Raw genomic sequence first — 12,617 nt, 5'->3', positions numbered from 1 at the left:
CCTGCTGTACCTGCATACTTACTTTCATTGACTGATGTACAAGGACCCCCAGATCCAGCTGTACTTCCCCTTTTCCCCAACTTGACGCCATTTAGATAGTAATCTGCCTTCCTGTTTTTGCTACCAAAGTGGATAACCTCACATTTATCCGCGTTAAACTGCAACCGCCATGCATCCGCCCACTCCCCCAACCTGTCCAAGTCACCCTGCATTCTCATAGCATCCTCCTCACAGTTCACACTGCCACCCAGCTTTGTGTCATACTCAAGCTTTTTCTGCCTATCTTCGGCCTGTTTCCTTGCTGTACCTCTGAACTAAAGTGAGAACCAAAGCGACCCAGCTCTCAGCACGAGCAAAGAGCTGATTGTTGTCTTCAGATCGGGGACGATAGTGAGAATGACAGTTTCAAGTTCCTGGCCGTGCATAACTCTGATAATCAGTTTTGAGCCCAACAGTTGATGCAATCGCACTGTAAACTCATCATAACCTCTACTTCCTCAGATGCTTGAAGTGATGTGGCATGTTGCTGAATAACCCATTGAATCTGTACACGTATACGGTGGTTGCATCAAGGCCTGGTTAAGCAACTCGAACGCCCGAGAACAATGGAGGCTGCAGAAAGTCATGAGCATATGTTCATTAGTCATTGGGGCAGAATTAGGCCATTCAGCGGATCGAGTCTACTCCGCCATTCAATCATGGCTGATCTACCTTTCCCTCTCAACCCCATTCTCCTGCCTTCTCCCCATAACCCGACACCCGTACTAATGAAGAATCTGTCAATCTCGCCTTAAAAACACCCAATGACTTGGCCTCCACAGCCATCTGTGTCAATGGATCCCACAGATTCATCAACCCTCTGACGAATGAAATTCCTTCTTATCTCTCATCTAAAGGTACGTCCTTTTATTCTGAGGCTGTGCCCTCTGGTCCTAGACTCTCCCACGGGTGGAAACGTCAACATTACTACCCGGGCCATCACTAGATTTAACTTCTCACCTTCAAAGGGATCTGCGGGAAGGATTTACTTCACGAAGGAAGCTGATATCATCAGAGGCCCACACCACCCTGGCCACGCTCTCATCTCGCTGCTCCTATCGGGAAGAAGGTACAAGAACCTGAGATCCAGGGCCTCCAGGGTCAAGAACAGCTTCTTCCCAACAATCATCAGGTCCTTGAAGCACCCTGACCACAACCCGACCTCAGCACAGAACTAGAGTCTCACAGTCACAGAGTGATACAGTGTGGAAACAGGCCCTTCGGCCCAACTTGCCCACACCGGCCAACATGTCCCAGCGACATTAGTCCCACCTGCCTGCGCTTGGCCCATGTCCCTCCAAACCTGTCCTATCCCTCCAAACCTAACTAGTGCAGCCAATGTGTAATCCATAGGTACACAAAAATGCTGGAGAAACTCAGTGGGTGCAGCAGCATCTATGGAGCGAAGGAAATAGGCAACGTTTCGGCCCGAAACGTTGCCTATTTCCTTCGCTCCATAGATGCTGCTGCACCCGCTGAGTTTCTCCAGCATTTTTGTGTACCTTCGATTTTCCAGCATCTGCAGTTAACTTCTTAAACAATGTGTAAGCCATCACCCGTTCACACCAGTTCTATATTATCCCACTGTCTCACTGACTCCCTACGCACTAAGGGCAACGTACAGGGGGCCAATTAACCTTCAAAGCCGCGCGTCCTTTGGGGCGGTGGGTGGAAACCGGAGCACCAGGAGGAAACCCACGTGGTCACAGGGAGGACGTGCAAACTCCACACAGACAGCACCCGTGGTCAGGATCGAACCCCGGTCTCTACCGCTGTGTGGCACTACATATTAGAGCTGCCACTGTTATGGCCTGGCTACCTAGTATTACTCATAATTGGTTGTATTGTGGTAGATTTCTTTGTGTGGATGAGCTTGTACTCGCTAGAATTTAGTAGATTGAGGGGGGATCTTATAGAACATTACAAAATTCTTAAGGGGTTGGACAGGCTAGATGCAGGAAAATTATTCCCGATGTTGGGGAAGTCCAGAACTAGGGGGTCACAGTTTAAGGATAAGAGGGAAGACTTTTAGGACCGAGATGAGAAAATCATTTTATACACAGAGAGTGGTGAATCTGTGGAATTCTCTGCCACAGAAGGTAGTTGAGGCCAGTTCATTGGCTATATTTAAGAGGGAGTTAGATGTGGCCCTTGTGGCTAAAGGGATCAGAGGGTATGGAGAGAAGGCAGGTACAGGATACTGAGTTGGATGATCAGCCATGATCATATCGTATGGCAGGCGGTGCAGGCTCGAAGGGCCGAATGGCCTACTCCTGCACCTAGTTTCTATGTTTTTATGTTTCTAATGGGCCTTTAAAGCTGCAGCAAGGAAGAATTTCATTATATCAGTCCTGGCGCAGATGACAATTAAACACTTGACTCGTGACTTCCTCTTACTGAGTCCATATTCACCGTCCTTAATTCATCTGTGGCTTTTTTCTATCTTTAGAATGGATTCATATGATTTATCACCGCTAAACCTATACTACCAGGCTTGCGTTAGCTAGTATGTAACTTCCTCCTTTTTTGAATAACAACATAACAAGGGTCCTAACCCACATCGTCACCTTAATGCCCCTGTCCCACTTAGGAAACCAGAACGGAAATCTCTGGAGACTTTGCGCCCCACCCAAGGTCTCCGTGCGGTTCCCGGAGGTTGCAGGTGGTTGCCGGAGGTTGCAGGTAGTGGAAGCAGGTAGGGAGACTGACAAAAACCTCCGGGATACCTAAAGTCTCCAGACGTTTCCGTTCAGGTTTCCTAAGTGGGACGGGGGCATTATAGACTTTATACTTTAGAGACACAACGTGGAAACAGGCCCTTCGGTTCAGCGGGTCCATGCCGACCAGCGATCACCCTGTACACTAACACTATCCTGCACACACTAGGGACAATTTGCAGAAGCTAATTAACCTGTAGAAGGGTCTCAACCCGAAACGTCGGCAATTCCTTCTTTCCATAGACGCTGCCTCACCCGCTGAGTTACTCCAGCATTTTTTGTCTACCTTCGATTTAACCAGCATCTGCAGTTCTCTCTTAAACCTACAAATCTATACGCCTTTGGAATGTGGGAGGAAACCAGAGCACCCGGAGAAAACCCATGTGCTCGCAGGGAGAACGTACAAACTCCGTACAGACAGCACCCTTAGTCAGGATTGAACCCGGGTCTCTGGTGGTGTAAGGCAACAACTGTACCGCTGCGCCACTGAGTCGCCCCATCCGTCACCTATCCATGTTCTCCAGGGATAGGCAGATGAGATCAGTTTAACTTGGCATCATGATGTTTCTTAAATATCCTGATCGCACCTGCCTCAACTATATCTCCTCCGGCAGCTCGTTCCGTCCACCATTAGTGCAGCAGTAGAGATGCTGCCGACCCCTGTCCCACTTAGGAAACCTGAACCAAAACCTCTGGCGACTTTGCGCCCCACCCAAGGTTTCCGTGCGGTTCTCCAGAGGTCTCCGTTCAGGTTTCCTAAGTGGGATCGGGGGTTCGATCCTGACTACGGCTGCTGTCTGTACGGAGTTTTACGTTCTCCCTGGGACCACATGGGTTTTCTCCGGGAGCTCCGGTTTCCCCCCACACTCCAAAGAGTACAGGTTTGTCGGCTAATTGGCTTCGGTAATTGTCCCTAGTGTGTCGGATAGTGCGAGTGTGTATGTTGATCGCTGGTCGGCGCGGACTCGGTGGGGTGAAGGGCCCGTTTCCGCGCTGTATCCCTGAACTAAACGAAACGCAACTTCCCATTCCTTCTCCCCAGAGATGCTGCCTGGCCCGCTGAGTTACTCCAGCATTCTTGTTTTCGTGTCTATGTTCGGTGTAAACCAGCATCTGCAGTTCCTTCCCACACACTGGGTTCATTTACCCTACACTTATTCCTCTCGTGTGATCATGTACACCTCCATAAGATCAGCCCTCAGCCTCAGCCTTAAATGATTTGGGCCCCTTTTACATTATTGTAAACTTCTTCACCACTCTTTCCTGTAACTTCGGCGACCTGGTCTAACGTTACCCACTGTCTAATATAGAACTGGAGCTTGACATGTTTTGATGAGTCGCTCTGTTTTGGTTCGGGGAAGGGGAGGTTTGACTTATAATCATTTTTTTAATGCTTCAAAGGCGACGGTAATTTTGGTGCAAGACCAGGGGATTATTTTTTTTTTTTGGAAGGGTTTTAATCCTCTATTCTCGGTTTCCATTACGCGTTGTTAAGTCTCACCTCCGGTCGTGACGCAGATGGAGGTTGGGTTTGAGGCAAGCTTATACCACTTTGATCTTGAGAAACGATTCTTATGTTTCTGGAGTGAGGCAGATACAAGGTCTGTCTAACCCCGCGAGGAAAAGTTACCACGATGAGTCGCAGTGCGCTCCTTGGAAGCAGAGGGATGATTTATCTCGGTTTGATTCTGTCGCTGGCTCTTTCACTCCAAGGTAAGAACGGTTTGCCCAGTCTGAAGAAGGTTCCCAACCCGATGCCCATTCCCCCTCCTCGGATGCTGCCTGGACTCTTCAGACGTTACACTTTTAGAGATACCAGCGCGGAAACAGGCCCTTCGGCCCACCGAAGTCCGCACTGATCACACTAGGACTATCATACACACACACACACACACACACACACACACACACACTAGGGAACAATTTACAGTTTTGTTTTTAACCGAAAGCAATTAATCTACAAACGTGTACGTCGTTTTGGAAAGTGGGAGGAAACCGGGAGCACCCGGACAAAACCCACGTAGGTCACAGGTGGGAGAACGTACAAACTACACACAAGACAGCACCCGAAGTCGGGATCGAACCCGGCTCTCTGGCGCTGTAAGACCCGCTGAGCTACTCCACGCACTTTTGTGGAGTCTTTATGACTCAAAAGACTGCAGATGCTGGAATCCAGTGCAAAACTCAAAGTGCGCGGAGTGGAGTAAATCAGCGGGTCTTACTTACAGCGCCAGAGACCCGGGTTCAATCGGGTCTCCGCAGAGTCTTCAAGAGACTAGCGTGAACTTTTGATGTTGAATTTATTAAGCCGTGGCCGCTTTATCCAATTCATCCACAATTGGATCGTCGCTAAATTTGTTTTATTTTACGAATCATTTTTAACCCCCTGATTTCAAGTGGCCATCACGCTTGGAGAGAGGGGAGAGGGGAGAGGGGATGAGATCCTTTTGGGAGAATGCGATTTGGCTTGGGCGGGACGCAGGCTAAAGTTGGCGAGAAGTTATTGTGAAATTGACAACGGGCGGGTAAAAAAATGCAACATCATCGGGCGCCCATTTAGCGCCGAATATCAGTCTGAATGTGGATACAGTGCTCAGGAAATGTGGAGACCCGGTCCCCTGTATCAAGTGTTTAGTGTCATATGTTCCCAAAACAAGACATAGAAACATAGAAAATAGGTGCAGGAGTAGGCCATTCGGCCCTTCGAGCCTGCACCGCCATTCAATATGATCATGGCTGATCATCCAACTCAGTATCCTGTACCTGCCTTCTCTCCATACCCCCTGATACCTTTAGCCACAAGGGCCACATCTAACTCCCTCTTAAATATAGCCAATGAACTGGCCTCAACTACCTTCTGTGGCAGAAAATTCCAGAGATTCACCACTCTCTGTGTAAAAAATGTTTTTCTCATCACGGTCCTAAAGGATTTCCCCCTTATCCTTAAACTGTGACCCCTTGTTCTGGACTTCCCCAACATCGGGAACAATCTTCCTGCATCTAGCCTGTCCAACCCCTTAAGAATTCTGTAAGTTTCTATAAGATCCCCCCTCAATCTTCTAAATTCTAGCGAGCACAAGCCGAGTGAATCCAGTCTTTCTTCATATGACAAATAAATCCTTACTCGCAGCAGCAAACAACAGAATATGTAAAATAAGAAAGACACAGGGTGGTGTAGTAACTCGGCGGGACAGGCAGCATCTCTGGAGAGAAGGAATGGGTGACATTTCGGGGTCGAGACCCTTCTTCAGACATAATATGTAAACACAGTACTCTGTAAACAATATAACAAACGAAAACAAAAGTTTACAACACAGACTTGTGGGCAATGGCTTTTGCACTATTATTGTTTATTTTCATTTACTTGTTGTTACCTATGTATATATATGTGGAACAGCATCTCATATTTCGATTGGGCATCTTATGAATATTGATTTATCACTTCAGGTAGCATCGGCATTCCCTCTCTCTCTCTCTCTCTCTCTCTCTCTCTCTCTCTCTTTCTCTCTCTATCCATCCCCCACCCAAGACTTCTCATTTTCACCCAACAAACAGCTAACAATGGCCCGTTTCCTTTTCTTTCTTTTTGTGTATATCTTTCATTCATTGTTCTTTATCTCTCAACGTCACGTCTATATTTTATTCCCCCTTATCCCTGACCAGTCTGAAGAAGGGTCTCGACCCGAAACGTCACCCATTCCTTCTCTCCAGCGATGCTGCCCGTCCCGTGGAGTTACTCCAGCACTTAGCGACCCCGGTTCTATCCTGATCGAGTAGCAGAACGCGTTGGAAGTGCCCGCGTGAATGGAGACAGGGCCAGTGGCGATAGACACAAAGTCCTGGAACAACTCAGCGGATCAGGCAGCATCTCTGGAGGAAAAAGAAACGCTCGGAACTTACTGAGAACTGGGGAAGTGAGCGAACTGTGAGACAAAGTGCTGGAGTAACTCAGCAGGTCTGAAGAAGGGTCTCGACACGAAAACTCACCCATTCCTTCTCTTCAGAGAAGCTGCCTGACCCCTCCAGCATGTTGTGTCTACCTTCGATTTAAACCAGCATCTGCAGTTCTTGCCTATACAGGTCTAGCAGCATCTCTGGAGAACATGGATAGGCGACGCTTCGGGTCGGGAGGGACCCTCCGTCACCCGAAACGTCACCCATTCCTTCTCTCCAGGGATGTTAACTGTCCCGCTGAGTTAGTCCAGCATTTTGTATCTATCTTCTTCAAACGAGTTAGGTTTTAAATTAGGTAGGAGAGCTGTTGAGAAAGAGCCTTCGACCTGAAACCTTACTTAGCGTTTATAGATACAGAATGGAAATAGACCTTCCGGCCCACCGAGTCAATGACGACCTCCTGTGTTTAGATTAGTTTAGTTTTAGTTTTACCTATCACCAATCTCCCGTTTCCACTAGTTCTATGCAGCTTCAAAGAGTTCTATGGAGCGGCTTCAAAGAGGCCAATTAACCTACAACCTCTAAGATAGGCACAAAAATGCTGGAGTAACTCAGCGGATCGGGCAGCATCTCTGGGTCCTCTGCCGGGAGAAAGTTGTTATTCAGAGTCCGGGGTGAGACTGGGGGTGGGGGGGGGGTAGTTTAGTTTGTGTCATTCTGGAAGGTCAATGTAACGGCTGGAATGGAGGGGGGCTATGGATCATGCGCGGCGGTAGAGGTTACTGTAACCTGGCACTGTGTTCAGCGTGTACATTGTGGCCCGTGGCGCCTGTTTCTCTACTGTACTAATCTATACACATATTTTGTTTTGTTCGCAATGTGGTTCTTGCAACGAGAGGTGTGAAATGGCTACAGCTCCTAGTGGCAGAGTTGTTGTTTTTTTTAATTTGCAGCTTCGAGTGACGCTTCGATGGCAGCCTCGCTTACAGTCTGTCTGTCCTTTTCGTCTTTTTTTGTTATTCTCAGTGTGTTTAAAAAGTTTGTGTTAATGTTCTCTGGTTTTTGTTTTATGTGGGGGTGGGGGAAACTTTCTTTTCAATTTCTTACCTTTGACGGAGATGCGATTGTTTTCCGGATCGTATCTCCGGTCGCTCTGCGGCCTAACATCGTGGAGCTGGTGGACTCGCCAGGGACTGACGTTGAGCCCCACCGCGGGGACGTGGACTTACCAAACGGAGCTGATCCCTTGCCTGGGACCGACGCCCCAACCCCGACCCGGGGTAGGGTCGCCCGGTGCAGGGGAGCTGAGACCCCGACCCCCCCCCCACCCCCCCTCCCCCCCCCCCGATGCAGGAGCTTGATCGCGCCGATGAGGAAGGCCCGCCACCGGCTACGGAAGCCAAGATCGTCCCGTCAACGGAAGGTTCGAGCCCCCCGACCTCTGGAGGACAAAGGAGGGAAGAGATTGAACGATTTTTCACGCCTTCCGTCACAGTGGGGAATGTGGAGGAGTCACTGTGGTGGATGTTCATGTTAAAATGTATTGTGTGTGTTCTGTTGCTTTTTATTGGTATGACTATGTGGCAAATGAAATTCCTCGTATGTTGCAAAATATACTTGGCTAATGAAGTATGATTATGATTACGAGTTTCTGGTGTATTAAGTGTCGTGTTCTCTCCAACCGCTTTAGGTGCTCCACTAACCAGAAGTGCACAGATGCAGAGGTCAGGGAGGGGTTCAGCCATGGAAGACCCCATTCAGTAAGTCGCCCGCGCTTGGGGTTTGCGTCGGTTACAATCGGGACGGGAGGGGGCGAGCGGGTGGGCGGGTCGGTGGGAGCCGAGGGATAACTGGGCTTCGCCTTGCATCACAGACAGCTCGGGATTAGTTTAAGCCTGGGTACCTTACACCCCCGCCGTATGAATATTGACTTCTCCAACTTCAAGTCACCCTTGCTTTCCCTCTCCCTCCATCCCTCCCCCATCCCAGTTCTCCGACCAGTCTGACTGTCCCCCTGGTTAAATTTTATCTCGGTGTGCTTTGTTGTCACCTTCCCCTCAGTAACAATGATCTAGAGCAATGCTGAACTACGATCTACCTCTTTGGTGAACATCGGACTATCCCTGATCAGACTTTGGTAGCTGTACCTTGCACTAATCATTTTTCCATTATACACTGCAAATGGATTGATTGTCTTTCTGCTGACAAGTAGCTCACAACAAAAGCTTTTCACTGTACCTCGGTACACGTTAAAAGCAAACTAAACTAAACTAAGGAACAATCTTTTCTGTATTTTCCTTGACTCTCATCCCATTGGATGTCTCGTTTTCACACCTTACCCTTCCTTATCTCTGTGTCTCCCTCTTCCCTGACTCTGAAGAAGGGTCTCGGCCCGAAACGTCACCCATTCCTTCTATCCAGAGATGCTGCCTGTCCCGCTGAGTTACCCCAGCATTTTGTGTCTGTCTTCAGGATTAGTTTAGTTTAGTCAAAGTGCTGGAGTAACTCAGAGTTTAGGGGATACAGCGCGGAAACAGGCCCGTCCACACACCGAGTCCGCGCCAACAAGCAATCCCCGCACACTTACACGATCCAACACACAACTAGGGACAATTTTACATTTAAATACATTGATACCAAGCCATTTCACCTACAAACCTGTGGGTATTTGGAGTGTGGGAGGAAACCAAAGATCTCAGAGAAAATCGCGCAGGTCACAGGGGGTACGTGCAAACTCCGTACAGACAGCACTCGTAGTCGGGATGGAACCCAGAGTCTCCAGCGTTGCAAGGCAGCAACTCTACCGCTGCGCCCCCATGCAGCCCTAATGTGGGATAATTGGGAAAACATGCTCGATACAACTGTTTACTGGTCCGTTGAACCCGGCAGAAACGCAGCAGAAATCCATGTCTTTGGCCAAAACGTAATCATCGACTCACACAGCACGGAATTAGGTTTTTCCCATCGTTGACCTCTGTACAACCACCTACTGATCAACCACCCTTCAATACGACTCCCAACCCAAAACATCATCTTTCCATGTTCTCCAAAGATGCTGCCTGATCCGCTGAGTTACTCCAGCACTTTGATTCTTTTTTTGTAATAGAGCATCTGCAATTCCTTGTTTCTGCCCATACTTCCCCCACTATCCTTCCCCCTCTTTCTTACACTCATCTCCTACTCCCCCCCGGCCCCCGCCGTCTCTCATTTCCCTTTTATCTCCTTTTCCCCCCCCCCCCCCCCCTTTCCCTTTCCCCCCCCGTCTCTCATTTCCCTTTTTTTTCCCTTTTATTTCCCTTTCCCTTTCCCTTTCCCTTTCCCTTTCCCTTTCCCTTTCCCTTTCCCTTTCCCTTTCCATTTCCCTTTCCATTTCCCTTTCCATTTCCTCCTCCTCTCTCTGTATCTGATGCCATTTTGTCCCCCTATTTATCATGTACTCCAATCTATTCCAACCTATTCCACTCACTTCACCTGTATTCACCTATCACTTGGCACAAAATGCAGTGCTGGAGGAACTCAAGCTGGTCAGGCAGCATCCCGTGGAGGGAATGGATCAGCTGATCTTTTCAGTCTGAAGAAGGGGCCCGACCCGAAACATCGCCTGTCCCTGTGATAACGACACAAAGTGCTGGAGTAACTCAGCGGGACAGGCAGCAACTCTGGAGAACGTGGATAGATTTCACAAAAAGCTGGAGTAACTCAGCGGGACAGGCAGCATCTCTGGAGAGAAGGAATGGGTGACGTTTCGGGTCGAGACCCTTTGAATCGTCACCCATTCCATCCCTCCAGACATGCTGCCTGTCCCGCTGAGTTACTCCAGCATTTTGTGTCCATCTTCGATTTAAACCGGCATCTGCAGTTCCTTCCTACGCATGGATAGACTGTACCGATCGTTTGCCCTGGGTCAAAGGCTCTCCCGCCCTGCTGTGTGCCGCGGGGGCCGGTGGTTTTGGAGATGGTTTGGGGGAGGGAAGGGGGAAGAGGCGGCGGCGGCGCAGGCACTCACTCGCGATCCTTCTCTTCCAGCCCGAAGCCGTCGAGGAAGGTGGGGATCCCTCTCTTGCCTCCCAATGAGAACATGAACGCGTTGAGCCTGCAGAGAGGGCCCGACGACGGCCCACCACAGGCCGCAGACTACGAGGAAGTCGAGGTGTCTGGAGATGGCCACCTCCCCGGCGGGGAGACGGAAGGGGTATCGGGAGACGGTTCGATTGACTACTCGGATTTCAACTTCCCCTTCCCCGTCGGGAAGCCGGAGACACGGGATTTTGCCAGCCAAGGAAGGGCGGAATGAAAGCTTTTCTCAGGGCAGCGGGGCAAGAGGCAGGAAGAGCTGCCTCCTTATCCCTCAGATTGGCAGAATGAATCATTGCGGCCACTTTTAACAGGGAGCAGAATTTAAAAAATGCTAAACCTCACTGGGGAAAATTGTCTAAATCATTGCTGATTTGCCAAATTATCCAAATGTTCTGATGAAGAGATTGTAAAATTAACAGTTGTTCCCTCTGTACAGATGCTGCCTGACCTGCTGAGTGTTTTCACCATGTCCTGTTATCTTTCAGGTTGCGTTATCTATGTTACCCAAAAACTATACTTGTGTTTTTTAACTAAACCAAAAACCTTTTCTCCAGAGATGCTCCCTGCCCCACGGAGTTACCCCAGCATTTTGTGCCCATCTTCCGTGCAAACCTGCATCTGCAGTTCCTTCCTGCACATTTTGTCCGCTCCACTGCAAAATCTCCTCAAGGTGTCCCTACTTTGAAGAAGTTCTCCTCCTCAACCCAAAACGTCACCCTATCCTTTTCCCCAGAGATGTTCCCTGACCGGCTGAGTTACCTCACCATTTTGTGTCTATCTGTACAAATTATTCCAAACGACTGTGAATGTTGGCCAGTCAGAACGATTCGGACGCTGCTGCAAGTTATAGCAGTAGTATTAGGCCATTCGGCCATCGAGTCTATCATGCCATTCAGTCATGGCTGATCTCTGCCACCTAATACAATTTTCCGGCCTTCTCCCTATAACCCCTTCCCACAGATGCGGCCTGACCTGCTGAGTATTCCCAGCATTTTCTGTTCATGCTTTAGATTTACAGCATTAAACCATCCCCCAACTAGGAAGGTCTCATGTCCCTTCCAGTTCACCCTTGCACAAAGGCAAATCACCTGAATCCACCCATCACTCGCCAGGTTTTGTCCCGCCTCTGCCCCTCTCTTCCAGCTTTCTTCACTTCACCCCCCCCCCCCCCCCCCCCCAAAAACCTCACCCCTCCCCGACCACAATCAGTCTGAGGAAGGGTCCCGACGTGAAGCATCACCTATTCATGTTTTCCAGAGATGCTGCCCGAATCATTGAGTTACTCCAGCACTTTGTCTCTTTTTATTTTGGTGCAAACTAACACCTGCAGTTACCCGTGTCTAGATTCGCTCTCTTAACAACAATGTAGCAATATCATACTTTCAAAGCTTATCTTTTAATATTATTTCATTTTCTTAACTTTAATCGAGTTCTGTACACAGTAATGTGGAAACAAATTAAAAACTCAAATCACTGTGAGGATGTCAGTGTTTTTATTTACATGGCGAAAGTTCAGATGACCACCGTAGTCAAAGACCTGTCCCATCCTGGTCATTCCTTCTTCTCCCCTGCTCCCGCTGGGCAGAAGGTACAGAAGATTGAAAGCGCGCACCACCAGACTCAGGAACAGCTTCTTCCCCTCTGTTTTCAGGCTTCCGAACGGTCCTTCTATAAGCCAGGCTGCTGTTCCATTCACCTCCATCCCATTGGCCTTTGTCCATGAAACTGACACGCTACCATGCTGAGAGCTATATTCTGAACTCAGCAATAGGCAATAGACAATAGGTGCAGAAGTAGGCCATTCGGCCCTTCGAGCTAGCACAGCCATTTAATGTGATGATGGCTGATCATCCCGTACCCCGTTCCTGCCTTCTTCCCATATTCCCTGAC

The 12,617-nt window shown here is 49.0% G+C and overlaps 1 protein-coding gene across 1 annotated transcript; it reads left to right on the top strand.

Moving 5' to 3' along the window:
• Positions 1-4,228: 4,228 nt before the first annotated feature.
• Positions 4,229-11,899, top strand: LOC129704290 (uncharacterized). Its single transcript, XM_055647310.1, has 3 exons — positions 4,229-4,469; positions 8,341-8,410; positions 10,677-11,899. The coding sequence occupies exons 1-3, from the start codon at positions 4,391-4,393 to the stop codon at positions 10,942-10,944; spliced, it is 417 nt and encodes a 138-aa protein (XP_055503285.1). The 5' UTR covers positions 4,229-4,390; the 3' UTR covers positions 10,945-11,899.
• The last annotated feature ends 718 nt before the right edge of the window (positions 11,900-12,617 follow it).

Source organism: Leucoraja erinacea, chromosome 15 (assembly GCF_028641065.1).
Source record: "Leucoraja erinacea ecotype New England chromosome 15, Leri_hhj_1, whole genome shotgun sequence".
Taxonomy (NCBI): Eukaryota; Metazoa; Chordata; class Chondrichthyes; order Rajiformes; family Rajidae; genus Leucoraja; species Leucoraja erinaceus.
Note: the sequence above shows the minus strand (reverse complement) of the source record. Positions and strands in the feature narration are given on the sequence as shown.